The following is a 26,350-nucleotide window of genomic DNA, read 5'->3' as shown; positions in this document are numbered from 1 at the left end:
TACAGTCAGACCGGCGCGCGCGCCTCATTTGGCCGCAGCAGCAGCAGAGGAGCGCAGCGCAGCAGCAGCAGCAGCAGCAGCGGTGCGCAGAGTATGTGACCGAAACTACACCAAGACTGTGGAGCTGAAGTTTGCGTCCGGACTGATTTATCCTCCAGACACCCGGGAGGAACGTCTCCAGCCTCCGCGGCGGCTCCTCGACTCTCCGCACCCCGCTGGAGCTCAATGCCAAGAGGCGTCCGGTGAAGCACGGCGCACGATGGAGAGCAATAAGGGATTACTCCGGTGTAAGATCGTGGTTGTCGGCGACACGCAGTGTGGCAAGACGGCACTCCTCCACGTTTTTGCCAAAGACTCGTATCCAGAGGTAAGGGGGGCGTCTGGTTCAGATGAATACAGCAGTGGTGGTTACTCCGGACAGGTGCGTAAAATCAACGAACCCGCGCGTGGAAGTCTCCATCCAGCCTGACATTTAGCACAAACTTAGATTATATCACTAAGGAAACGTCTTGATGTTATATAATATGCCTTTTAGATAAAGAACCCAATATATAATCGTCTCAAACATTCATTATTTGTAATTTTCGTCAGTGTGCTGTGCGCATCTGGCGCGTCTGCCGCTGCTTTGGACGCAGCTTCGGTCCGTAAACACGAACACCGCACCGGTTAGACCAGAGATATCAGCTGATGAGTAACACTGAGTCACCGCATGCACGCCTGTCTACATTCCGTGTCTCAATAGTTTAATAGGATGCGGAAAGAGTTTGTTTTTCCCATGAAAGTTTGATCCACGGGACGTTTCTTTCATGTTTTCTGTTGTGGGGGGAATCACCTGGCAGGAGGTCACCAAATAAAGAGGGAACAGCTGTAGGATTTTAACAGTTGATTTTCAATTGTTTCCAACCTCCAACTGCATAAGAGAGACAATACACAGCCTCCATCATTACTCACTGTGGACTTCTGTAATCCAAAGCAGCACTTTGTCAGAACTTTATACAAACATTTTAATTATCCATTTTCTCAGAGATTAAAAAAAAAGTATTGATTCAACCACACGTGTATCCTTTCAGTGTTACTTCTTTGAGTGGTGGTTTTAATATTTTAACCACATAATCAAATGCTTTGCACCATGTTGTGTTTAATTCCTACTTCATTGAGTCGTCAGTGAGTGAATATTCCCACTGGAACCGCTGGAAGATGTTTCCACCATTAAAATATACTATTGTCAGCAGCTGTTGGCAAGCAAAAGCATAACTCTGTGTACTAGTTAGATGCTTTCAGTTTGAGCAAACTGCTACATCTTCATCTTGTCTGCTGCTGTGTGTTCAGTTTTGCACTAAAACCTATTTTCTGATGTACATTTGTTCCTAAACTTATAATAAATTCAGTTGTAAAATGAAATGCATGGTTTTTATCATGATTTATTGATAACAGACGCTTTAAACTGAAGGATGTCGTTGGGAAAAGGCATCCCCCTGACCCCCCCCAGATAACATAACTGCCTGAATTCTCCATGTTAATGGGAAGGCGACCCCCTGCTGTGATGAGCTGGAACTTCTTCTTTCTAGTGACAGACTTGAATTTCTTCAGCTTTTCAGGATAATGAAATCAAAGCTTGTTGACCTAAATTTGTGAATTGAGAAATAGGTCAAAGCTAAGAACCAGCTTCATCTATTTTCCACACACACACACACACACACACCCGGGCTCCTGCCTCTTGACATTCATCAGCACTCCCACCCTCAGCTGTTGGAGTTAATTATCAAACTGGAGTTTTGAAAATGGCCCTCTGACTGACGCCGCTCGCTCGTGTCTCCTCTCAGAACTACGTGGCCACGGTGTTCGAGAACTACACAGCCAGCTTCGAGATCGAGAAGCAGAGGATCGAGCTCAACATGTGGGACACCTCAGGTAAGACTCTGCTTCTCTGCCGGAGGATAAACACGTCGTCATTCAACAGCTGATGAAGCGTCTGAAGCCTGAATACATGATGCACAATTAGACTTTGGTATCTGGGCCGAATATGCGACGTGGCAGATTCCCCCCCCATTTGCTCGTTTGAGTTAACAAATGTTGATTGTGGGCCGGGAGAGCCGGCAGCCTGGGGGGAGTTATACGTGTGGACTTGCGCTGCTTTTTAATTCACAGTACTTTGCAATTCAGTCATTTCATGTTTTTTGATATTGATGTTGGGAGAGTTTACGGCGCACCAGCAGTCAGACTCCCTTATTCTCTGGCTGTGAGTGAACTTCCTGCCCTTTCTGCCTCCAGGCTTCTTCTTCTTCTTCTTCTTCTCCTCCTTCTTTTGCATTTCATTCCCACTTGCATAACAGCACCCAAAAAAAAAAAAAAGAAAAAAAAACGTGTTCTCACACAGCTGTAGCGGCGTTTAGCGCGCAGCGTTCCACCAGAGCCTCCTCCTGCCCTGCAGAGCAGCCAGACGGGCTGGAGATCAGGAGGCTGCAGCTGCCTGTCAGTTTGCAGAGGGTGAGGCCGCCCTGCTGCGTTCGAACAACGCCCTCTGAAATTACCGGCTGGTTCTCACACACACACACACACACACACCTTTCTCTCGCTGAGCTCTTTGCTGGATTACTGCCTGAGTTTAAGGTTTGAACAGTAATTCACTCCACCTTGGTTTAAGTCTTTGTTTTCCAGGACTTCACGGTGTCACATCGCTGGAGTCTCAGTCATACTGGACGCTTTACACTTTAGTTATAGCTTTAACAAATATGTTGTATATCCAGGTTATTCAGAATTAATTTCTTCTCCACAATGAGACAGCAGGGCTGTTTGCAAAGCTCCACATTAGAGGAAGTGTTAGTAATCTCTCAGAAACGACGTGCCAATGAGACATTGTGAGGAATGTGAACAAGCGACAGTTACTTAAATGGCAGCTTTAAAACAGAATAGAGAAATAGATCCATCCCAGGATGTGAAGTGAGACTGCAAAATACCGTTTTAGATGATAAAAACCGGAAAGATTCGCTCATAAAGTGATGTTTTTAATGGATACCCAGGCTGTAAAGTTGATCCTTTAACGGGGAACGCTCCACAAACAGAGAAAGGCCTGGACTGAAGTTCTTAATCTGACCTGCGAGACGGGAAGGAGCGGAGTCAGGGTCGGACTTCCACACAGCGCCTGTGAAATGTGATCAATAAAAGCTTGAAAAGGTGAGGCGAAGCTGCCAGGTGGAAAAATCCTCTGTGGCCCAACAACACTTCTCAAAAAATGTCCTCATAAATAAATGTAGAAAAATCTATTCCTATTTGAGCTTCTGTGCTGCCGTGAAAAGAAAAAAGAGGTATTACTTTTTAATAAGGACTCGTTTTGGAGGCCTGATGGGAGGACGTATGCTGGCTGAGGAGTATTTCTCTTAACAACCTGGCAAACCAAATGTGGAATTTATAATTTGATCTTCTTTTTTCTAATTCATAAAGCAGTAATTTTCTTTACTCGATGCTAAATTGAATGTGAAAAGGGGCTTAAAAGATTTAATTCATGCTTATTGGATGACTTTCCAACAACCAGACCAGGAATTATTCAGGCGTCGGTCCCGCCGAGTCCGTACAGAGTCACGCAGGCCAAATGGAAAACAATAGAAAGCATTTTCAAACATAACAATGTAATAATAATCACCTTCACAAGTGTCTGAACAGTTATGAAAACGTCTTTTTAAACTCTGATTAGAGTGAAACTCGTCATGTCGCCTCGATTAACCCGTCACCACCTGGAATCAGGAGCTGCGATGAGTTTTGAGTCAGGGCTGAAGGTGGAGCGACTCCGTGGCAAAGATGATCGAAGGACGTAATAAAACTGTGATTGCCTTCAGAGACAAACCATCAGACCTGAACAAGTGTTTGTGTGGCTGAAAACCGTCGTCAGTTTGCGGCGCGTTTTACTGTGTGCGATATAAACGGAGAGGACAAGAGACTGCAGGGACGGAAAAAAAAACAAAAAGAAAGACTGAGATCAGCTGAATGGGCATGTTCGGACTAATTCCCAACGCCATACCTCCACCTGTATGAATCATCAACATAAATAGTTTGAATATTTGAGCTTTGGGCAGCTGTGCTTTTACTTTTATTTTCCAATCGCCATGTTGGTGGTTTGACCTTTATTTGTCTGAGGCCCCATTTATACGACATTTGAAGAGAAAACACATCATTATTTACATTATTACATCTTAGTTATTGCTCATCTGCTCATGCATGTGCAGAAGAATGATGATAGTCGGCTGATTGTGTGAGTCGGAGTGAGAAGATGTTCCATATTACACCTTCAGGAGCCTCTCTGGGGTGATTGAGTTAATGACAGTCGATCTCTGTAGCTCTATTTCCAGCTCCTTAAGTAAAGGAGAGGGGTGTGTGTGTGTGTGTGTGTGTGTGTGTGTGTGTGTGTGTGTTGTTTCGCAGCTATTCTCTGAGAGATATGAGTGCATTGATACCTCCATCACCATCGCCACAGCGCTCCCACGGCGTCTCCCTCCTGTGATTAGCGGCTGAGCGGAGGGATTACAGTAACGCTGCCTCTAATGCCCCCGAGTTTCAAACTTCTGCTCCGACATACATTCCTTATGCGATCCGTTTTGTTTGATTATGTACATAATGTACTGTTTTTTTTTTTGCCCGGGTGCACGAGCTGGTGTGCTCACGGACGTGTGCAGACACGCATAGGAAACAGATCAGTCGGTGTAGCGGCAGGTGAACAGAGGAAATGAAGAAAACCCTTCTGTGGAAGGTTTTTCACGTTTACTGTGGTCAAAAAACTGCTGTTGGTCTTCAAAATTACCTTATTTTTTTTCTGTCAGAAGTTGTGGGGAGAGACAAACAGATACATGGGCGCTGGGACTCTGGGACTGCGTTCCAGGTTTCAGAGCACCGGAGGTTTGAAACACAGACGATAAAAACCACCAGCTCATCACCGAGGGGAGCTCCTGTGAGGATAGCGGCGAGCAACGTAAGATTAGGATGAGGAGACGGCGAGGGGCCAAAGGGAACGAGCCGGCCGAGCCGCCGCGGTCCCACAGACACCGGAGCGGCGGGCGAGGAGCCAGAACGAGCCTCCAGGAGCAAACAGTGGGTTTAATTAATCAGGCGCTCGCCGTGTGACCAAACACTTGCCCCCTGTCGGCTTCATTCTTCATCTCACACACAGGCCTGTACACCCCCCTCCACCCCCACCTGCTCCAAACACGCCAGTGTTAAATGTTTTTGCCCTCCTTCCTTTTCTGGAACGCAGCAGGAACAGAACGGTGAAGAAACACACACACACACACACACACACACACACACACACACACACACACACACACACACACACACACACATCTGACCACAGCTGCCATTAATCTCACGCTGCAGAGGAAAAAACAATTTATTGAATCCCCGAAATGCAACAGAAGTTTTTACGTTTTCACTTGAAAATCGCAGAAATCCAGTCGCTGCACTGCAGGGAGCTTCAGCGGCGTTCGGGCCGGCCGCGGGGCCCTGCGCAGTCCAATGTTAGATTAAAAGAGAAAAGACATAAAGCTGAGAATTGTTGATCGTGATGACGCAGCGGTCGCGTTATCAGACCTTGAAGAAAGCATAAAATAATAAAAGTGAAATGGAACATCCCAGGATCTGATCCCGGCTGGCCTAATTTGCCGTAACACGGTTTATACGTCCGGGGTTTGCCCTCCTCTGCACTTTTCTCCTCCTCACTTTAATTTCATCCATTCCTTCTAATATCCCGTTTGGCTGCCAGCCGCTCGCCGCTCTCTGCCTCCAGTGAGTCAAGGTCAGGAGTCCCTCTGTATCGGGGCGCTGCCCTCTCAGCACTATTGCACTTTGATCAGCTTAGCTAGCGTTTTCTTTGTCCGTATCTCTATCCGTCTCCGCGTCTCTTCCTCACTCAATCTTTTTCTCATTTCCTCCGGAAATCCCGCGCTCCTCTCTTGTAAGATCATCCGGGCGGCGCGGACGTCTCATCGGACGCCCGGTAATTTGTCTCGATGTGAAAAGACGGCAGATTTACCTGTAGCTGTTGCGGCGGCAGAATAAAGTACATATATTCGTTCATTCACTCATTCGCCGGTTCGTTCGTTCCTTCGGAGCCTCCTTGCAGCGACTGACCTCCGGGGCTGTTTGCACGGAGTCAGAACTGTTTTGACTGGAGCCCTGAGGAATTCGGCGTAGCCGAGCATCTGTGCAAGTCAATTATCGAGCAATTCCCCCATAAAAGGCTTAAAAAGGTCATAAATTAAATGAATACATAGACTGCAGGGGTGACCTTTACATTCTCAGTTAATCGTCTGGTTCTAATCAGGAGTTTGCCCTGAAATCACTTCTCCCTCCAATCGAATGTAATAATATATCATCATCCTGTAATATTAAAAGTTGGCGTTAACTCGCTATTTGTCCTGCTTCACCTTCGAGACTTCAGAGTGCATATGCTAGGATTTAGGATGGAGGAGGTAAGGCACTGAACGGCAGCTCATGGAAGCACATATATGAATGGAATCACACAGAGTTTTCTGCATTTTGTGGCTCAGATCAGTGTCATCAGCATAATGTTCAGGAACAACAGGCAGCTGCTTGTGAGACATAAATCTGCAGAATCTCCTGCACGTTACGTTCTGCTGACGCACCGTGGGTAGCTGCTTAACATATCGGATCATTAGGAAGCTAAAGAAGCGTGCGTTTTCCTCAGGAGATGAGCTAAACACCTAAAAAAAAAAAAAAAAAAAAGTAGGTATTGAGTTCTAAATAAATGCAAATGTTGGTTTAGCTCAAAATGTAAATAGCAGCTGTTTTCCATATAAGATTGTTTGTGCTCTTCTCCAGTTGCTAAAAACTCTGTAATTGCAAAAAATGTCCTCAATTTAGTTGTTTTCGGCGTTTTAATTGTCGTCACTGAGAGGTAATTCAAGTGGTTTGTTTGTTTTCTTTGTTGTGAGTAATTTTCCACTGGTGCCGCAAAGAAATTAGAAGTAGCTGAGCGATGGGATGGGATACGTTCGTTTTGTGCTTTTAGTTTAAAAAAACAAAACAGAGAGAAAAAAAAAGCACATCCACGCCCGCAGGCCGCTCTCGTAACGCAAACAGGTGAAGGTACGAGAGGCGATCGAACAACAGGCTCGACCTGCAGAGTCGCACACAGCGAAACCTCCGACTCCGTCCTCGAGGCAGGTTTAGACGAAACCGGAATCGTCAGTAACGCTCGCTCGCCTGAGGGTTCAAAACGTACACAAACACAAACGCGACGCGGAGACGCGGTGAGGCGAGGAGGGTCTGCGGCGGGGATCAGCCTCCACAGTCCATCATTCATTCATGAGCGGCTTTTTTGACCCCCGATCACAAACTGGCTCCTTGAAAAGCGCGACCCAGATGTGAGCGAGCATCTGGAGGGGGCGAGCGGCCCAGAGCGCGGTTTCGGTTGTTTGTCCCGCCGAACGTGTGTGTTTGTGTTCCAGCGCCAGCTCCAGTAAGTGCTCCGGGAGATCGCACAAGTGGGGAGCGTATAAATAGAGACAGTGAGGGCACGAGGAGTGGAGTGGAGTGCTCGGTTTTAAGTGCTCAGTGGGGGGGGGGGGGGGCGTACGGCGAGCGGGGGCCAAATGAAAGTCGGTGGGTTTTCATGAGGCGAGGCCGTGCTCCAGTCGAGCCGGTCTGATCCTCTCCTGCTCACGCAGCCCATTAGGAGGCCAAGGGTACATTGAAAATCAATGGCCCAGATGCGTCTCCGCTCCCCCCCCCACCCACCCCCCCTCCTCCCGGGGGACGCCCGCCCCGTCTCTCGGCTCCCGGTGCATGAGTAACCGAGCCGTCTGTCTCACCCAGACGCCCGGTCGGGATGGAAACGGCCTTCAGGTCTGAATCTTTCAAACTGGGCGTCGTTTTCATCCATCTTTTAGAAAAAGTGATGAGAAAACCAAACTGAAACGGCTCAGTCGTCACGTTATGTGATTGGAAAAAAAAAATAAATTAAACTTTGTGCATTGCATTTGGTTTGGATGCACAAACACATAAAGAGGCCACTCAAGTCCCATCCATCCACTTAAGGTCCTCTCTGGTCCTTATCTATAATGCAAGACGCCTCTTTGGCCGCTCGTTTCAACCCCCGACACCTGATCTATCAGTCTTCAGAGGGCAGGTGGTGCAGCGCGGCGACCCGCTTCCTCCTGCACTTTAATATCTCTCTGCTGGACAGACACTGATATTCCACGTTTAGATTATGTTTTATTAAATCCCTTAAATCCGCTGCACTGTTGGCTTATTGCTCACTGATCCCCAACGGGTCAAGAAGGGAAGAAAAACGTAGTGAAATGTGAATTAAAGTCATGAGTTCAGTGACTCTCGGTTGTCTAATGTGCCCCGGAACGCAGTCGGATGAGCTCAAGCAACATAATTGTACAAAATGTGTTCATTGTTTCAGGCTATCTTTTTCTAAATCAGTGTTTAACACAACTTTACGCTTTCATCCAGCCTTGGCGCTGCAGTAACTTCGGTACTCTGCAGCTGTGCTCCTCAGTCACACGCTGTACTTGCAGGTATTTTGCAATAAACGGAGCTTCAGAGCTCGATTTGAGTTTTTAGCAGACTTTCGTCTCGCCTCTCCTCTCGAGGCCGCAGGGCATTCTCCCTCCCGAGGTGCAGAATCAGCAGGGCGGAGTGTTTGTTTTCACTAAGCAACCTATCCATCTGAGGGCCACACACACCTTCGCCGGGCTCGAGCCGAGAGCCGGGCCGGCGCGGGGGAACAGAGGGCCGTGGCGGAGTTGACAGCCTATGAAATCACAACAGGAGCCGGGAGGTTTAATGCGGAGCGGAGATGCCCAGATGCCAGTCTGTTCCCTCCGTCATTAATTTTAAGGACTCCTGCAGGATTGCTGCTGATTTCAGCTCGCCGGCGCCGCGCTCCCTCTGCGCCCGACGCCTCACAAATATAACATCACATAGAATACTTCAGCGAGAGGCAGCCGCGATGCTCGGCTCGCCCTGAGTGAGAAGCTCGAGTCAGACTCGAGTAACCTGAAAGTGAGGCTGAGCAAACTTTGGCAGGACGGCTCGTAACCCTGGAGAGGCGCCGTAAAAGAAGCAGCTGTCGACGCAGGCTTCAGCCGAGCGGCCTTCAGATTGTTTGTGGCACGGATAATCAAAATATGTTGTCGCTCTGCTGACAGGCTGACGCGGCTTGGCAGCGCCGCTCGGTCCTCCGGTCTATTGTTTAATATTCAGGCATGACGGCGGCGCGCTGTACTCCACTTATACCAATCCAATATTTATGCGCATCTAAAAGTGATTAGTGTCGACATGCGAGGGAGCGGCTCTTACTGTTTAATTCCACTGTGGGTTTTAGTTAAAGCCGGAACTGAATGAATCGTGCGTCAGCGCTGTTAATTGATTTGTTAATTGAAGAGCTGCTCTTCGGGCAATTTAAGCTGACATAATGAGGAAAAACTGCACCGGCATATTTTATCGGCCATAATTGAAGAGGACAGAAATGTCACTTATCTTTAATGTCACATATGTGAAGGTTAGAAAGTTTAACAGATTGATTACCGAGTAAGTAAAAGAGAGAAGTGAGAAAAGTGGCAAATTTAAACTGCAGTGAATGGCTGCTGACAGGAAGACGGTTTCTGTACAGCAGCAAAACAAACAAATGGGTGAAAGTATAAATACAGCTATCACAAAACTTTTACTTTTTATAGTCACAAACTTTTTGTAGAGTCATTTTAAACCCTCTGTAACTTCTTGGAAGCAGTGGACACAACAAAACACTGAGAGCTGGGCTGAGATATCGGAGATGAAAGTGAGTTAACGCATTGCTAGCAAGCTAGCATTAGCTTGTTACAACGTGCATAAAGCAACAGCTATAGGAGAAGGGTTTTTTTTTAGACTTTTTACTGTATTTCACATCAGAAGGGTTAATTAAAATTGAATTTATATTGAGAGTGTGTTGTTTGGTTTTGTGTAAATATCAGACCTCATTGTGATGAGAGACATTTCCACAGCTGGCTCGCTGCGGTTTTTTGTTTGCAGACTTTTTCTGATTGAAAAATAAAACTTTTTAAGACAGAAGCAAAGCAGTCAGGTTTCCCCCATTAAAAATCCCTCTCACACAAAACCCTCTTCTTAGTAAATAATCTGAAAAAAATGCAACTAAGATAAAATTAACATCAATTTGAGAGTGCAGCGTGGCATTCTTGTACAATCAGATGTAGCCATGGAAACGACTCTGCCTCCATCCTCCATATATGAGCCCCCCTGTTCTCAGGGTCAAAGTTTCTCAGAAAGTGCATTTGACATTTGAGCCATCCTCATGGCAACCGAGCCAACTCCATCTGTTCTTAACCGGACTCGTCTTCTCCTTCTTTTCTTGCATATTAAGTATTTATGCCCCTAAAATGCTGAAAAGATGTCTCATCGGTCCGTTCTTTTAGCATCCAAAGGAATGTAACACACCATACATGCTAGACTACCTTTGATTTGGTGAGAAATCCATGAATAACTGTATCTATTCTATGTAAATGGGAAAACAAAAAACAGCCACTTAATGTTGACGTGAGGGGAGATTTCTGTGCGCCGCGCTGACAGAGCCACAAGCTGCCTGCTCTGCAGGGCGCCTCAGAGTATTTATTAATGTAAGCTGTGTGATTATCCGCCGCTGGCGCGCAGAGCAGTGCAGACTCAGATGTCATCCCAACGCACAGGCTGCCTCCACGTCGGCGGCGCTTCTCACACAACGTGACTGGAGGGCATTATTTACATGTTTGGGTGAACAGGCGGAAAAAATATATTAATCTACAAGATTTATTCCGAGCTGGATTCAAACCTGTTAAAGGCCTTGTATTTTTAGAGGGGCGTGACGAGGACAAACAGGATTTTAATATTAATGAACATTACTGCGCTGCTGGATGACAAAACTGTCGTAAGAGAGGATTAATGATAATTTACTGTGCAAACGTCTCAAGGTGTGTGTGTGTGTGTGTGTGTTTCTTGTGAATCATGCAGCGTGAAGAATCCTGAGAGATACGATGAGTCTGATTGTCTCATATCAGCGATTCTACAGCGTTGAGCCTGACTAACCAAAGACAGGTCTGGAAGTACGGCGGCGGAGGCTTCGTGATGAGTTTCACCAGTTCAGACGAAATGGGGAGAAATGAGGACTCTCTCAGCAGCGTTTAAAAGAAAATAGATCAAAATTCTATTGACAAAATTCTGCCGCACATAGCAGAGTGCATGAATATTACATGTTTTGTCCTTTTGACAATGGTCGGAGCTGTTCTGGGTGTGAAACACACGATTCCCGGGAGTCGGTTTTGAGAAAAGGTTTATGCTTTTAAAGGAGCGTCACATGTCGAAACTCTCACGCCCGTCATACGTGTGTCACCGAACAATGGCGTGCGGCGACGGCTCGGGACGCACGTGAACTCTCCAGCACGGCTAAACGGCCAATTAGAGGATGAGTCAGCCAACAGAAACTGACTGAATCAGCTGCCGATGCTCGCATGGATGACAGGTTACTTAAAATAACAAAAGAGTTAAAGAAAATGACTAGCAGAAACTCTGTCGTGAGGCTCTTTCTGCGCCGGCTGACGTGAAGTTCCCACCGTGCGCCGCAAATGCCACCGAAGTCGTGCAGCGTCAGAATCCACTGAAGTGGTTTATGTGCTCGTCGGCTCGCCAACACTTCTATTACAGCGAGTTTGGCCGCATGCCTGACATTACTCCAGGAAACACGTAGCCGCCGCACTAAAACGTGTCATTACGGCGGCATTACAGGGCCGAGCTCGCCGCGCACGGGTGGGAAGACGGAAACGCGGCCTTCTGCGAGCGCGGAGCGTCCAAACCTCGACAGCCTCGCGCGGAGTCGCCTCATTTTGCAGTGAAATGCAAAAAGAAAACAACAAACCTCCACCATATTCACGCCTTCTGGAGACTTTCAAGGAGCTGAGAGTGTGTTAAATGACAGTAATGACGGCCGTCGAGATGGATAAACACACGCTGCAGACCTGCGTCTCCTGCGAGGTTGATGAGAGGGTTTTTGATGGAGGCAGATGGAGCCGATCCGGGTCCGACAGCAGGGATCTTCCCACGAGGGGCGTCGCTCTCCGGCTCCCAGGGAGGGTCAGGAAAGCTCACAGATCAATACGCATTAGCTGCTGCTCCGGCGCTAAACATGGATTACTTGACATCGTGAAACCTCGAGGCTCGCTGTGTGTGTGTGTGTGTGTGTGCAGCCATTATCCAAGATTATGCTAATTCAAGTTTTATGAGGAACAGTGGATCTGAATGAGTTTTTCAGCTTGAGTGATTCCCTTATTTGTTGCATTTCCAGTATATTATAATTATCATCAGGGCGAACGCCGCACTGTTTGTGTCATTTCCAGACTTGCTGCTCTGAATGACATTTTCATGACGCTGACACAATTGACCTGAATGAATAACATTTTTGAAAATGGATAATTTCCCAAGCCAGAGCGGTCGCCAACATGGCGTCTGCAGGTATTTGGTAGAGCATAGCGACATTGTGGGTATCCTGCAGAGTATATTATATTGATAATTGTAATTTTAAAACACTGTCCTTCAGAGTGTTGTTTAGCTATAGTTACCTCTGTAACCTCTCAGATTCATGAAGGATGGTGAACTCTGGTCAATTAGTATAAATGACAAACGAGGCCGACATGTTGTAAACACGCCAAGACGGCGTGGTGAAATCACTCCCATCAGCCTCAGATCTGATTTGAAGCCGTGTGTTTCCTCACCCCGGGTGTTCGGGTTCAGTCACACGCCTTGCTGCTGCTTCTGATCGCTCTCTGTAGTTATTCAGTGGTGTGTGTGATTCTCTGATCAGTGGAAAATTACCAAACTTCTGGATCTTGGTGCAGGCTGATTACACACTGAGATAATGTTCTTTGTTACCGTCTCAGACTCGGAGGACAGATTTGGTTTGTGCTTTTGTTCTCATTCGTTTTGGCTCTTTTTTTCTGAACATCCTCCATCGGTTAAATTAGTTTTTGTTTGAAGCAGCTCCCGTCGGCCCATTTTATTCATCATTTTTCCTCTTGAATTTTATTTAGGAACCATCTCCCTTTTTGTCTCTATTGAATTATTTTTTATGTGAAAACATCCAGTCTGATTTTCCTCATTTTAAAATCAGCGTAGTTGCTACTTTTACAAGCAGTTTCTGTGTGACAGTGATCATTTTAATGGGGGAATGAAAGAAAACCAAGTACAAAACGTCCAAAAGTACTAAAGCACACAGTACTGAAGATCATAGGAGATAACAATGAAACTCTGGGAAGACAGATGAACCAACATGCTGCAGCCGACAGGTGAAGACGATCACACAATCGGGCAGAGGTGAAACACATCAGGACAGGAAACAGCAATCAGGCACAGGTGAAACACATCAAGACAGGAAACAGCAATCAGACACAGGTGAAACACATCAGGACAGGAAACAACAATCAGGCACAGGTGAAACACATCAGTACAGGAAACAAAAACGAGCGCCTGCTGCATCGTCTGGCTGTTCAGCTGCACTCTGAACCCTGATGAATCCTGACATCTCGTTCTGTCTCCAAGACACCAGTGTAGTGTTTATGATCAAGAAACACCGAGCAATCCTTTAATTTCACGTATTTGTGAATGTATTAACTAAAACAGTTATTGATTGTGGGAAATCAATAGAGAGAGGCATGTCTTTATGCCGCCTGACGTTGGTTTCATGTTGGAGAACCAACACGACACAGACATCAATCACATATCAAGAAACCAAATGATGTTTTCTTTCTTCCCTTTTTCCCCTCCGATCTGTTGTGAGGCACATCAAAAGCTTCTGCTTCAGCTAAATTAACAAGCCCTTCATGTAAAGAGCTCTTGGCAGGTACCTGTTTACGGACTCTGTGATGAGCAGGATGAGGACGATCGTCTGAGTGCAGGGACTCGACTCTCAGGAGGGACTTGACGCTTGTTTACTCTGGCAGCGGCAGTCAGACTGAACGCAGGATTTTGGCAGAACAATAAAGAGCGTATTACTGCCGAAGAAGAACCGACCGGAGAAAACTAATCACCTCCGCACCGCAGACAGACTGCTAAACAAACCGCTGGTGTGGTCTTAATGGGTGGAGCGCAGGTACGTTACATAACACGGGGCCGAGTCTCTGACTCCTGATTACTGGGTTTTTAGAATTTCATTTGAGCAGTGACAGAGTTGCAGGGTGAAATCGATGCTCGGTGCAGTGTCTGCCAGTTGAGCAGTTTAAGTGTGAGCTAATTTAGCAGCCACCGAAACTGTCACAGAGTATGAAATGTCCAACATATTTTGAATTAACGCAGTATAATATGTCACAATTCGCCTCTTCTTTCCTAATTATAAGCTACGTTTTTTTCTCTGGTGCTCCTTTCTGAGCGTCGAGTTATATTTTCTATCCTGATCTCTCAGCCTCTCTGAACAGAAACCGGCAGTAATTTCGGCGTGGAGCGGCGCTCTGTGGAGCCTCGGCCCTCCCGGTCGCCCCGGGGAGTGATGTTTTCTAGCATGGGCTCCTGTTCCGTTTGTTCTCCAGCCTGTCCGCCGGGATACGCCGCGCTTCAAATGATTTCACTCAGACACATGTGGTTATTACCTGCCAAGAAAAACAGCAGTGTGTCCACAAAGGCGCCCAGCGATAAAATAATCAGTGTGAGCTGAAGAAAATCAATGTAAAAGGCACATTTTCTTTTTCTTTTTAGTATTCTTAAGAATTAGAAGTAAACATATTGAGCCGCTGTTTCATGTCAAGGACAGACACACTCATCTGGTGAGAAAAATTAAAAGTGAAGAGAGGAAGCCGTCGGACGGTTTGTTTTGTCATCTCTGCGTTTGTGTTTCTCTGAAAACGGCGGCATAACTCCTGGTGACTGGGAAAGCATTGCTCTGCTTCGCTGTAGCCTATATAGACCTGGGGATACAGTCAGGTCGGCACCACTCCAAGTCGGCCCCGGCCAACTCGGCACAGCCCCGGGATACAGTCAACTCGGCATCAAGCCAAGTCGGCATCAAGCCAAGTCGGCATCTCGCCAAGTCGGCCTCGCGGGCGGGGGGGGGGCTCTCGAGTGGCCGAGTTGGTCGGTGCGGACTTGACTGTAAGCTGCTTACCAACTCGGCCAAAAGCGTCTTTCTTTTTTTTTTAATCACGATGGTGGATAATGTACCTGGGAGCTTCATGTTTGACGTCCGAGTAGCTTAGCTACAAGCGCGCAGCGCTTAGCGGCTGTCTGGTCATGTGACCGGTCCCAAGGCATTCTGGGAATCGTAGTGCAGCGATGCCGGCTGCGCCGCGACGATTTGCAGTTTTTTTCGTGCCGGCAGCGCCGCTTCTCCTCACGTAGCAGGCAGGGGACTGGAGGACAAACTGTGTGGTTATGGTGACTGACAGGTTAGAGGTGGAGAATGGACCTGGAGCTTCATGGTTGACGTCCTGTTTGAACCGAGTAGCTTAGCTACGAGCGCACAGCGCGAGCGGCTGTCTGGTCATGTGACCAGATCATGTGACCGGCATGTGATCCGCGAACGCTGCATGATCAAACCAGTCGCCTGCATTATAATTTTATTGTAATGTTCTCCACCCCTGAAGTTTGGTCAGCCAGTACAGTTAGATTTACAATTAGATCTAAAACATGTAGGATCACCGCTCCTGAGGACTGGAGTTTGACACGTGATTTAAATGTAAACATGACGACCGTCATTTCAGTGAAATGAAATGTATATAATATTTTACCGGAGGGCTACGTTTATGAGCTTATGAACGCCAAGAAACCATATGAACAGCTTAACATGTACGACTGGTAATCGTTTGATATTACAGTCCCAGTTGCTATTACTGTTGACGCACACTAGATGGCGGGCAAACAACATTTACAACAAAATACATGCTTTTGCAAATGACAATGTTTGTTAAAGAAAAGAATAATGACTGATAAACTAACAATGTTGATCAGAAATGAACAAATCAGCATAAGCATAATGCAATACAGGTATTATGTTGTGGTTGGGATGAAATACAACAAGTATGATCGAGTTCGTCATGCAGCTTCGGTCTTTCTAGGTTTCCACTGATTGGGTAAAAATAAATTAATTGTACTGGCTGACCAAACTTCAGGGGTGGAGAACATTACAATAAAATTATAATGCAGGCGACTGGTTTGATCATGCAGCGTTCGCGGATCACATGCCGGTCACATGATCTGGTCACATGACCAGACAGCCGCTCGCGCTGTGCGCTCGTAGCTAAGCTACTCGGTTCAAACAGGACGTCAACCATGAAGCTCCAGGTCCATTCTCCACCTCTAACCTGTCAGTCACCATAACCACACAGTTTGTCCTCCAGTCCCCTGCCTGCTACGTGAGGAGAAGCGGCGCTGCCGGCACGAAAAAAACTGCAAATCGTCGCGGCGCAGCCGGCATCGCTGCACTACGATTCCCAGAATGCCTTGGGACCGGTCACATGACCAGACAGCCGCTAAGCGCTGCGCGCTTGTAGCTAAGCTACTCGGACGTCAAACATGAAGCTCCCAGGTACATTATCCACCATCGTGATTAAAAAAAAAAAGAAAGACGCTTTTGGCCGAGTTGGTAAGCAGCTTACAGTCAAGTCCGCACCGACCAACTCGGCCACTCGAGAGCCCCCCCGCCCGTGAGGCCGACTTGGCGAGATGCCGACTTGGCTTGATGCCGACTTGGCTTGATGCCGAGTTGACTGTATCCCGGGGCGGTGCCGAGTTGGCCGGGGCCGACTTGGAGTGGTGCCGACCTGACTGTAAACCATAGACCTGCGCCGCCTGCAGAAGTGTTCGCTCAGCATTTAAAGGCTTCTTTTATAGCATCCCGCCCTGTTGCACACACCAGGCCAGCAGTATTTTATACCTCTAAATATAAAGTTTACTCGCCGTTTCCCCCTCTGTTCTACTTGTGTGTCACTCTTGTGTCAACCTGAAGGAATTTCTAACGTGGTGGTTGATGCGTTTGCTTGTGTTAACGTCTACTTCCTCTCTCACTGTCTCTCTTCCTCACTTATTCCATTAATCAGCCCGATTTTGCGTGGCTCTGCACCTACGAAGCAGTGAAATATCAAATGGGAAGTGGTGTTAGGAAATGTGTGAAACCCGAGAGCGGGGATTAGTCAAAGAGACGGGGAGGGGGAAATGGTCGTGGCCTTTAGTTTGACATTTTTTGACCACAAGTACGATTTGCTTTGGGGCCAAATCTGACAGCACCACAGAAAGTGTCTGCATTTTTTTTTTCCTTCATTTTTTTAATCCTGATGCACACAAAAATCATACCTGTGTGTTGGATTCCTGATCTGCTAATACTATATAATCACGACTTAGAAACTGCATCAGTTGGCTTTCTGCAGTAAAGGCAAGAATCATCTGTAACCTGACCTTTATTCATTCAATCATTCAGGATTTTAGAGTGCGTCTGTTTTAGTTCATGCAATTCAAGACCAAAGTACCAACAGCGTTTAACCCGCATTCAAGAGATTTCACAGTTTTTAAATAAAACGTGGAGATTCTTTAAAATAAAATCAACTTGAGAGCTATATGTTCTCCCGTTTCAAACAGCCTCGGTGGGAATTTCCCGTAGGAAGCGTTTTTGTGAGGTTGCCAACGCGCCGCGCACGGCGACAAAAAAAAAAGAAAAAGACCCGGCGTCGGACACAATGATGGAAACGCGGAGGGAATGTTGTCCCCTCTGGATAGGAATGTGTCCCCTCGCCCAGGTCACAATGCCCAATTCATCAAGGGGCCCCGGCGGCAACAAAACACGGCACTCTGGGACGCCAGGTGACGCTTTGTGTGGGCCGTTCATTATATCACTGTCACATGTCTGTCTCTGGGCTTTTGGAGGCGGCCAGATGCAGGCCGGGGTTTGTGAACGAGGCCTCTCTATGTGTGTGTGTGTGTGTGTGTGTGTGTGTGTGTGTGTATGTGAATCACGCCCACTCCCAGTCATCTGCAGAGTCCCTCAGTTCTTGGTAATTACAGCTAATCATAGTTATTACTGCCAAATGTGCTCCATAATGACCCACTTAGTGATAAAAAGTTAACTCTTTGGCAAAGTAACTCGACAGCATCCAGTCCACGTGGACGCGTCGCTCATGTGTGTGTGTTTGTGTGTTTGTGTGTGTTTCTCCCCCCACAGGTTCGGCCTACTACGACAACGTGCGGCCGCTGGCTTACCCCGACTCAGACGCCGTGCTCATCTGCTTCGACATCAGCCGCCCGGAGACGCTGGACAGCGTCCTGAAAAAGGTAAAGATGTGTAATTTTCTGAGTTGTCTGAAGAGGGTGAGGGTGGCGAATAATGAATTCTTCACAGACTGAATCATTCAAACCTCCCTGTTATCCATAAACAGTTAGTTAGACAAAGTTTTTGAAAAAGTATTTTGGATTTTTCTGTGGATTCGAGACGTTTGACCTCCCTCCGTCCGCACACACTCCCTCCGTACTGCACGGCGGGCGAATTCCCACATCGGCGTGGGCTTCACTCGAGAGCCAACTTGACCTTTGACCTCGGCGGGCGACCTTTGGCGCTGCGGTGAATACGCTCGATGATACGATGCGTGCACGGGATGCCAGAGTGACACGTTGAAGGGTCAGTCTTTTCAAAGCGGAGATGAAGTGGATCAGTTCAGAATCTCATTTAAATGTTTTCTATTGACTCGTTCTCAGACGACGGCCGGATTCTGCACCCGCCGCTCCTCTCTCTCAGCATCGCTCTGCTGTAAACGCAGCCCTTAACTCCTCATCGCTTCGCTTTTTTTGTCTCCTTTATTCTCGCCTATCGTGGCTTTTCTTCCTTCACAATCTCCTCATCGATCTCCGTATCTTCCACGTCAGGCTGTCTGAGTCTGAAATGTTATCCCTGCCTCTGTGCAGATATCACTTCTTGATTATTGCCTCAATCTTCCCCCCCTGCAACATTTTCTCGTCCTTATTTTCCTCCTGTAGGTTTCAGACCAGCAGCCTGTCAACATCTCTCCTCCTTTCTTTGCTGATCTTGTTTCCCTCCCAGTATTCGTTTGATTCAAAGATTATGAGAGGCTCACCTCAGTCTGTTCACGGTTTCACACCCAACGTCTTTGAAATTCATATTCATTTCCACAGATTACACTTTCTGAACCAGTCCGAATCTTTTGGGATTACACAGGATGCAGATTTCCTCCGTCACTTTATAAACGGTGAATTTAAAAGCTGTCAAAACTACTTAAAGCACTTTAAGAACGTTTAAGGAGTGTATTTTCCCAAAATGTAAAGCCGTTCATTAGGGATGTCAAACATAAGGCCTGTGAGCCAAAACTGGTTTGTAAAGACATGCTTAATGCAACAGCTATCGGAGAAGTTTTTCCACACATTTTACAGTATTTTGCATCAGAAAGTATCATTAAAATTGGCTTGATGTTGAGATTGTTGTTATTATTTATGTTATTGTGACACTATTTACCGGTTTGGCCCACTGAAGATGAAACCAGGCAGCATGTGGCCCCCGTATGTTTGACATTCCAGAAATAGGCACATTTTAAACTTTAGACATTGTTTTTCGATAAATTATTCAAGCATCAGATCCATTATTTTCCAGCTGGATCAAATTTTCTTTTATTTAAATATGGACATAATTCTCACTGTATGTTTAAACTGAAGGATCATTGTGTCGTTATTAGATTATGGGGATAAATGTGTTTTATCTTGCTGCAAAATACCACATTTTTATTCAGCTTATTGTGCATAAAATTCAATTTTACCATGACTAGAGAGAGCGAATGGACTTTTCACTGCTCCAGCTGCCTCATTGTGCTTTATGCTGTCAGCCTTGTTCATACTCACACACACACATACACACACACACACACACACAGACGATCGTGACTTCGTCATGGGGTTGAGTGTTTTGCTCAAGGACACTTTGACACATCGATCACCCACCTTGGGATTGGAGCATCCACGATAGAAACAAAATTAAAGGAGCAGAGAAGCAACAAAACAGACTGAAATATCAAATTACTGCAAGAAAATAAAAGTTTTCTTGGAAAAAGGAGCAGAGCTTCTCACTCGATGCATATTATATGTAAGTTATTATACAATCATGCAACACATTCATCAAGCCGTACACTCGGATCCAATAAACGTCGGATTAAATGGCCTGTTTGTCTTCTCCTCCAGTCACATCGTACTTTCACAGTGCGGCAACGTGGATCGCATATATTTCTGAAACGCATCAGTTGAGATTAACAGGAAGAAAAACAACACATGAACAAGTTAAATTTTGCTCCTTTTGGTAAAGCAAACTCCGCTCGCCGGTACGCAGCATGGACGCAGACAATGCGCCGCTCGTCCCGGGGGCCCTTTGTGACTCATCTAAATCGCTGCCGTTCACCAGTTGCACACACGGTTCAGGCCTATTGAAAGGCGATGGCTCACTCTGCACAACAGAGAGCATCCAGGAGAGAGAGAGAGAGAGAGAAAATCTCTTTGTGAGAGGAAACAAATGGAGCAACAGTGCTCAGAGTGGTGGTCTCTGCCATGGAGCGAGGGGATAATGAAAGGAGCCACAGCGAGAAGGAGCCGGTTAGAGAAGGAGTTTAATGGCTCCAGTCTTGTCTGCGTCTCCGGCCTATTGTCTGTTCTGTTTCTCTTTATGAAGTGTAGGACCACGAGCGAGTCGCGCTCACAAAGCCACTGCAGTCCACAGCTTGGTGTTTATTCCTCCTTATTTTCCCTGAAGCCGTGTGGTAAGACAACATTTCAAACAATGAAAGGACGAGGAATGTTGGCTGTTTAATCTCCAGAAATTTGAGCACTTCATTAATAGAGATGCGCATTCGTTAAAAACTGTACATTTTTGTGCAGGATTGTTCTTCACAAAAGCTCCGTCCGCGTTCTAACACAAACACTCCGTCGATATTCAGATTTCTCTTTTCAACAGACAAAGCCGTGAGACCGTTTCATCACAGAAACGACTTGAAAAATGCAGAGGTATGAGCAGGTAATGGGGAATTATGTCCTAACCAGGCTGTGCAGCTGAATGGGCACGGCTCAAAAGAGAGGCTGAATGCATGCAGACTGCCCACGACGCTGGGCCACTTTCAAGGTTTCCACTCGGCCTCGTCGTCCCAACTGGCCGCACTTCTCAAGTTATATCATAAAGAAACCGACCATTTGGAAAAAAGAAATATATTGATGAACGTGACACTGATCGGTATTTGTCCTTTGGGTTGACAGTGGCAAGGAGAGACGCAGGAGTTCTGCCCCAACGCCAAGGTGGTGCTGGTGGGCTGCAAGCTGGACATGAGGACAGACATCAACGTGCTGAGGGAGCTGTCCAAACACAGACTGATCCCCGTCACCCACGAGCAGGTGAGGCGTCCGGAGAAACAAACATTTTCCTCTAAAATAAAGCGTCCCTGGTGGAACATGAGCTATGCTGCAGCTCATGATCTCATTCTGAGTGAATCCGGCGCCGGTGATGGATCGCCCAATGAAAAATGTGAAAAACTGAACAGCATCTACATAATTTAGTGTCACAATGTCTGGAAAATGCATGACGTATGGCTTTTATTGTGAAGTCCTTTGTAATTTTTCATTGTATTTCGTTGCAACTCTGATTTACACACAATTTTATCGGAATCCAAACGAATCACACCTCTTACCGTCCTCCCTTATAAAGACAAACAGGAATACATTTAAGGTGTGTCATTGGCTTCAGATCATAACTAATAAAGTATAAAGGAGCTGGAAGTGAACAAAGCAGGAGACAAATAGCCGGATGTGCGATAATACAGCAGTTTTGTTTGTGTCTTGGAGCAATGAGCGGTGGCATACATGAATTTTAATAGCTTATTTTCATGTAAATGTGAATTCCCACTTCATGGCGTCCCTTTGTCAACAAATTATTATTCCCCCGTACTTCTGACGAAGCAGAGGTAGCGACCTTTATTGTCCCGTCAGTAATGGCGTCAGGACTGCTTCGTCAAGATCTCTGATAAGTTTGCTGGAAGAAATGAGTTTTTCTTCAAGTTCGCTGAAGCCGTGGACCTTTTTCATGTTTCCCTCGACTTTACCTGCAGGAGAGATTCACCACCGCCGTGTCTTCTACTGCGTTTGGATTCAGGGAATTACATACTTGTGTTACGTTAATAGGTACTTTAGTAAAGTGTTTCCTGTCGGGGGACGTTTCTTCCGGTTTGCCCGTCTTGAAACGCTTGAATGAGGCGTCGGATGAGGAGTGTTTACGTTTCCTCCATCGGTTCCATCATGACTGTAATCTGCTCCGCTCGGAGCCTCGTGGGCGCCAATTTCCCTGCCAGCGCTCACTTTTATTATGTGGTCCAGATTTCCTCTTCTGTCAGGTGTCTCATGCTTTTGTCCTCTTACTTCCAAAATATAGATAAAGATGGTTTTAATGTATTTTTACTGCGCTTAAGTTCAGTTAATGCAATAAAGCTGCATTTTCACTGTATAAACAGGCCCTTATTGTTGAATATTTAGTTATTAATGCTGAGCTGCATACATGCAGGATTCAGTATCTTTAGAAGAAAACCTGGTTATCATAGAGACAAAACTTACTGAGTTCACTCGATCATTTAAAGATCTCTATAAGTTCACTTATGCAACAAGTCAAGTTTTAATTAAATTGAAACACATTCATTACTGAGATTTTTAACCACAGCCAGACTTCAGAGTGACTAATGAGCAGTGACAAACACTCCGGCTGCACTTGAAGCTGAACATCGTCTTTCAAGTATTGGAGAAGAAGAAGAAAAAAAAAACCCTTAATCTTGGCAACAAACATAGCAGGCCATGTCTGGAGTGTAATAACTGGCCTCGCTGTGATCAGACTCCATTGATCGAGTAGAAAATGATAAATTACAGTGCGTGGGCTGGATGTGGATGACGCTGTATGTAAAAGCCAAAGAGCTTTTCTTCATTCAAAAAGCCGCCGAGGTCTTTTACGCCGCAGCCGCTTGACCGGCTGACGTGAACCCTGGAGGGAGCGACGTCTCCACAGTCAGCCGCAAAAACACACCGTGACTGCGGCCGTAATCGGCTTAGGGGCGTCAAAATAAATACTTCAAGTGCCGGAGCCTTTCCGCTAATGCAAAAATAATGTAGCCTCCCGGATAGTTCTCTCGCAGAGGCAGAATAATATCAGGCCATATGGCGTCTCTTCAATATGGTCCGTCTCACGCTGACGGCTCAACACCTTCTCCACCGCCAGAGAAATATTCATGATCCAAAAATAAGAAAGTCGAACCCAAGACGAGGGAACATAAGTGTTTTTTTGCTGAATCACAGTAAATTCTCGGTTCACCTGTTTTATTACAGAGTGATCTTCATCACACAGGAAAGGAGGAAACACTTAAAAGCCGTTTACAGGTGGAGCCGTCCGGGAATGAGCCCGGCTTTTAGCCTCCACGTTTCCACTTCCAACGATCGCCTCTGAATATTTCATAACTGAGAGGAGGATGGTTTCCGTCCGCCCCGGCTGGCTATCGGCACCCCGGCCCCTGGGAGAGCGCGGCTTTACGAGCGGGGAGTTATACTGAACATGAGCGCGCACGGTGCAACGGAAGAACCAGGGACGGATTGTGTGACGGCAGCTTCCTGTGTAATCCACCACACTCTCACAGAAAATGCAGCAGAAGAGAAAATACCTTTATTTTGTGCTGTGAAATTATCAACAGCACCATAAACCGTGCATTGTAGTTGTCTTGCTAAATAACTAGACTGGAGGAGGAAGGACTAATGTCAAGATAAAGATTTAATATCTATATCAGTCATTTCAGCTCCAGGGCCACAATCTGCCCAGTTTCCTCTTGAGTAAGCCGGACCGGTACAACAGAGTAACAGTGGGCTTTAATTTAAACTTTAAAGATTTTCTTTGTTGTTAGCATAGCGTCCATGTTGAAAATGTCGATAGTTTGACAAAACTGAAAAATTAATACTGAAAATGACTACAATCTCAATATAAAGTAAATTTTAATGAAACAGTCTGGCGCAAAATACAGTAAAAAATCAAAAAATTGTGTTTGTTTTTACAAACTTCTAGCTTTCAAGCTAATGCTAACTCGCTAGCATCTCTGCTTTCTTGCGTTGACGTGCAGACAGGCTCCACGTCTCGCTCTGGCAGATTTATTTTACTTATTACAAGGATTTTTTCTTTCTTTTTCTTCTGTCATTTACATGTCGTTACTTGGCAACTAATCAAATGTAGCTAACTGGCACAGTTTCTGGGATTTGGAAGCGGCGTGCGGAGCAAATTGTCATTTTGCTCACTCAAATAATTAAATCATTTGTCTCAAAACATTTGTATATTTTAGTCATTAGCGCTAATGACGGTATGATTAGAGCCCGCAGTCGGATCCAAACAAAAGGCTTCGAGTCGTGTCTCAGTGTTCTGGCTCTGTTCTGTGTTCCAGGGCACTAACCTGGCGAGGCAGATCGGCGCCGTGGCGTACGCCGAGTGCACCTCCAAGTACTCGGAGAACAGCGTCCGCGACGTCTTCCACGTCACCACCCTGTCGTCCGTCTCCAGCATCCACCGGCCCCAGCTCAAGCGCGCCGGCTCGCGCCGCGGCCTCAAGCGGGTCTCCCAGCAGCCCCCCCGGACTGAGATTCACGAGCGCCCGCCCGCCATGAGGAAGGACCGGGCCAAGAGCTGCGTGCTCATGTAGGGCCGGCCGGACGGATGGACGGACGGACGTCGGCCACGGCGCACACGGACTTAATTTATTGGTGAATTCTTGTCAGATTTTGCACTGCATAAAAGGACAATGCAATGAAAACGGAATTCTGTCCCGCGGACTCCTTTAGGGGGGTCATTTTGTCCATTTCTGGCAAAAAAAAAAATCTGCTTGTTGTTTTTCTTTGTCGCCGTGTTCTCATCAGGGCAGGCCATCGCAGTGGCAACAAAAGCAATTTTTCTTTAATGCTTTTATTTGAAAAAGTGGACAAAAAAGAGGCTCGTTGGCAAATGGAACACAGGAGAGGAGATAGCAAATGCAGAGATTATCGGAGAAAAGCGTTTGGAGGGAAATGTTTCGCCTTGCAGGAAGCGTTGACCTCCATTGTGTTGTTTCCTGTTTTGAAACGATGTCCCGTCTTCAAGTTGTTTCAGTAAATTCAAGCACAACACGACGCGCAGGGACTGAGACCTGCTGCACCGCTTCATCCCGTGAATCCAAACGAAAATCCGGACAAAACAAAACCAGACGACACTAATTTTCTTAAACCACAAGTGCTTTTACTTCTGAAAACTAAATAACCACTCACCACGTGACACTGAAGTGTTGTATAATTAATAGAATTCTAATGATCCACACCGGGAGGGAGAGGCTGGCAGAGTGTTCAGAGTGAATATTATGTTGTACATGTGATAATGGAAAAAAAAAAAAAGAATAAATAAAAACAACTTGCTGCATTTCTTAGTGATGGAAAATCTTCCTTTGCCTTCTTCTGACCTTGATTTGGCTTCTGAACTATTATGCTTACGGGCGGCGCTCAGTCTGATTCATTTAACGTATGTGTCACAGTTCAGTGGAGACGAGGGACGTTGCTGCGTCGGACATGATTTTTCTTCCAGAAGAAAACAAGCTGCGTGGCGAGGACTGTCTGTTGTATCACAGGATTTATATTTATATTTCATACTTCATTAGATTTTAGTTCAGGAGTTGCAAATTGTGGATAATTATTGGAGTCAAATGTCACTTTCTCTTTTATTCAGTTTGTTAATTTCTTGCCTGTCTGGATTTGATGGATCACAAGTGAGATTTGAGTATCTAATCGCAACCGACACTGCCGCGCTCTTCGTTAAATATTGGAAATCTCCGTCAGCTGGGCGCAGTCCTCTGGTGGCTCCCGCTGTAGTGAAGTGCTGCAGCCTGACCTTTAGCGCTGACTCTTGCTCCACTTTGCCGCCCGCCGCCGCCGACCAGGCCCCGCAGCGACGCGCTGCGTCCGTGAGCAGCGGCGGAGTGACATTTCGCAGCGCGAGGTCACGCCACACGCCCCGGGCCAGGTGAGGGCAAACCCCCGTCGGGGCGGCGGTGGGCGACCACGAGGACGAGGGGGAAACAGTCACGCGGCTCACGACAAGATCTGCACGGTAACTCAGCCACTTTCGCTAATGCACAGGTAGTTTATACACGGCCGGGTTCGCTCGTCTTTAGCGCTAAATTAGATGAAAAGGACTTCACTCCTCACATTTAGCTAACACACTTAGCTTTCAGCACGCGGAGCATAATGGCGTGAGAGCAGCCAGAGGCGAGTCCTTGAGAACCGGTCCGACCGTGGAAGAGGAAAAAAAAAAAACAGCAAATAA

The 26,350-nt window shown here is 46.5% G+C and overlaps 1 protein-coding gene across 1 annotated transcript; it reads left to right on the top strand.

Annotated features, from left to right (window-relative positions):
- Positions 1-22: 22 nt before the first annotated feature.
- On the top strand, positions 23-25,444 carry LOC115393752 (rho-related GTP-binding protein RhoN-like). The gene is made up of 5 exons (XM_030098858.1): positions 23-367; positions 1,824-1,911; positions 18,176-18,285; positions 21,253-21,387; positions 24,450-25,444. Exons 1-5 carry the CDS (start codon positions 260-262, stop codon positions 24,702-24,704), a joined length of 696 nt encoding a protein of 231 aa, XP_029954718.1. The 5' UTR covers positions 23-259; the 3' UTR covers positions 24,705-25,444.
- Positions 25,445-26,350: the final 906 nt, after the last annotated feature.

This window comes from Salarias fasciatus, chromosome 8, assembly GCF_902148845.1.
Source record: "Salarias fasciatus chromosome 8, fSalaFa1.1, whole genome shotgun sequence".
NCBI classification, from domain to species: Eukaryota; Metazoa; Chordata; class Actinopteri; order Blenniiformes; family Blenniidae; genus Salarias; species Salarias fasciatus.
The sequence above is the reverse complement of the archived record's forward strand: the minus strand, read 5'-3'. Positions and strand labels throughout refer to the sequence as shown.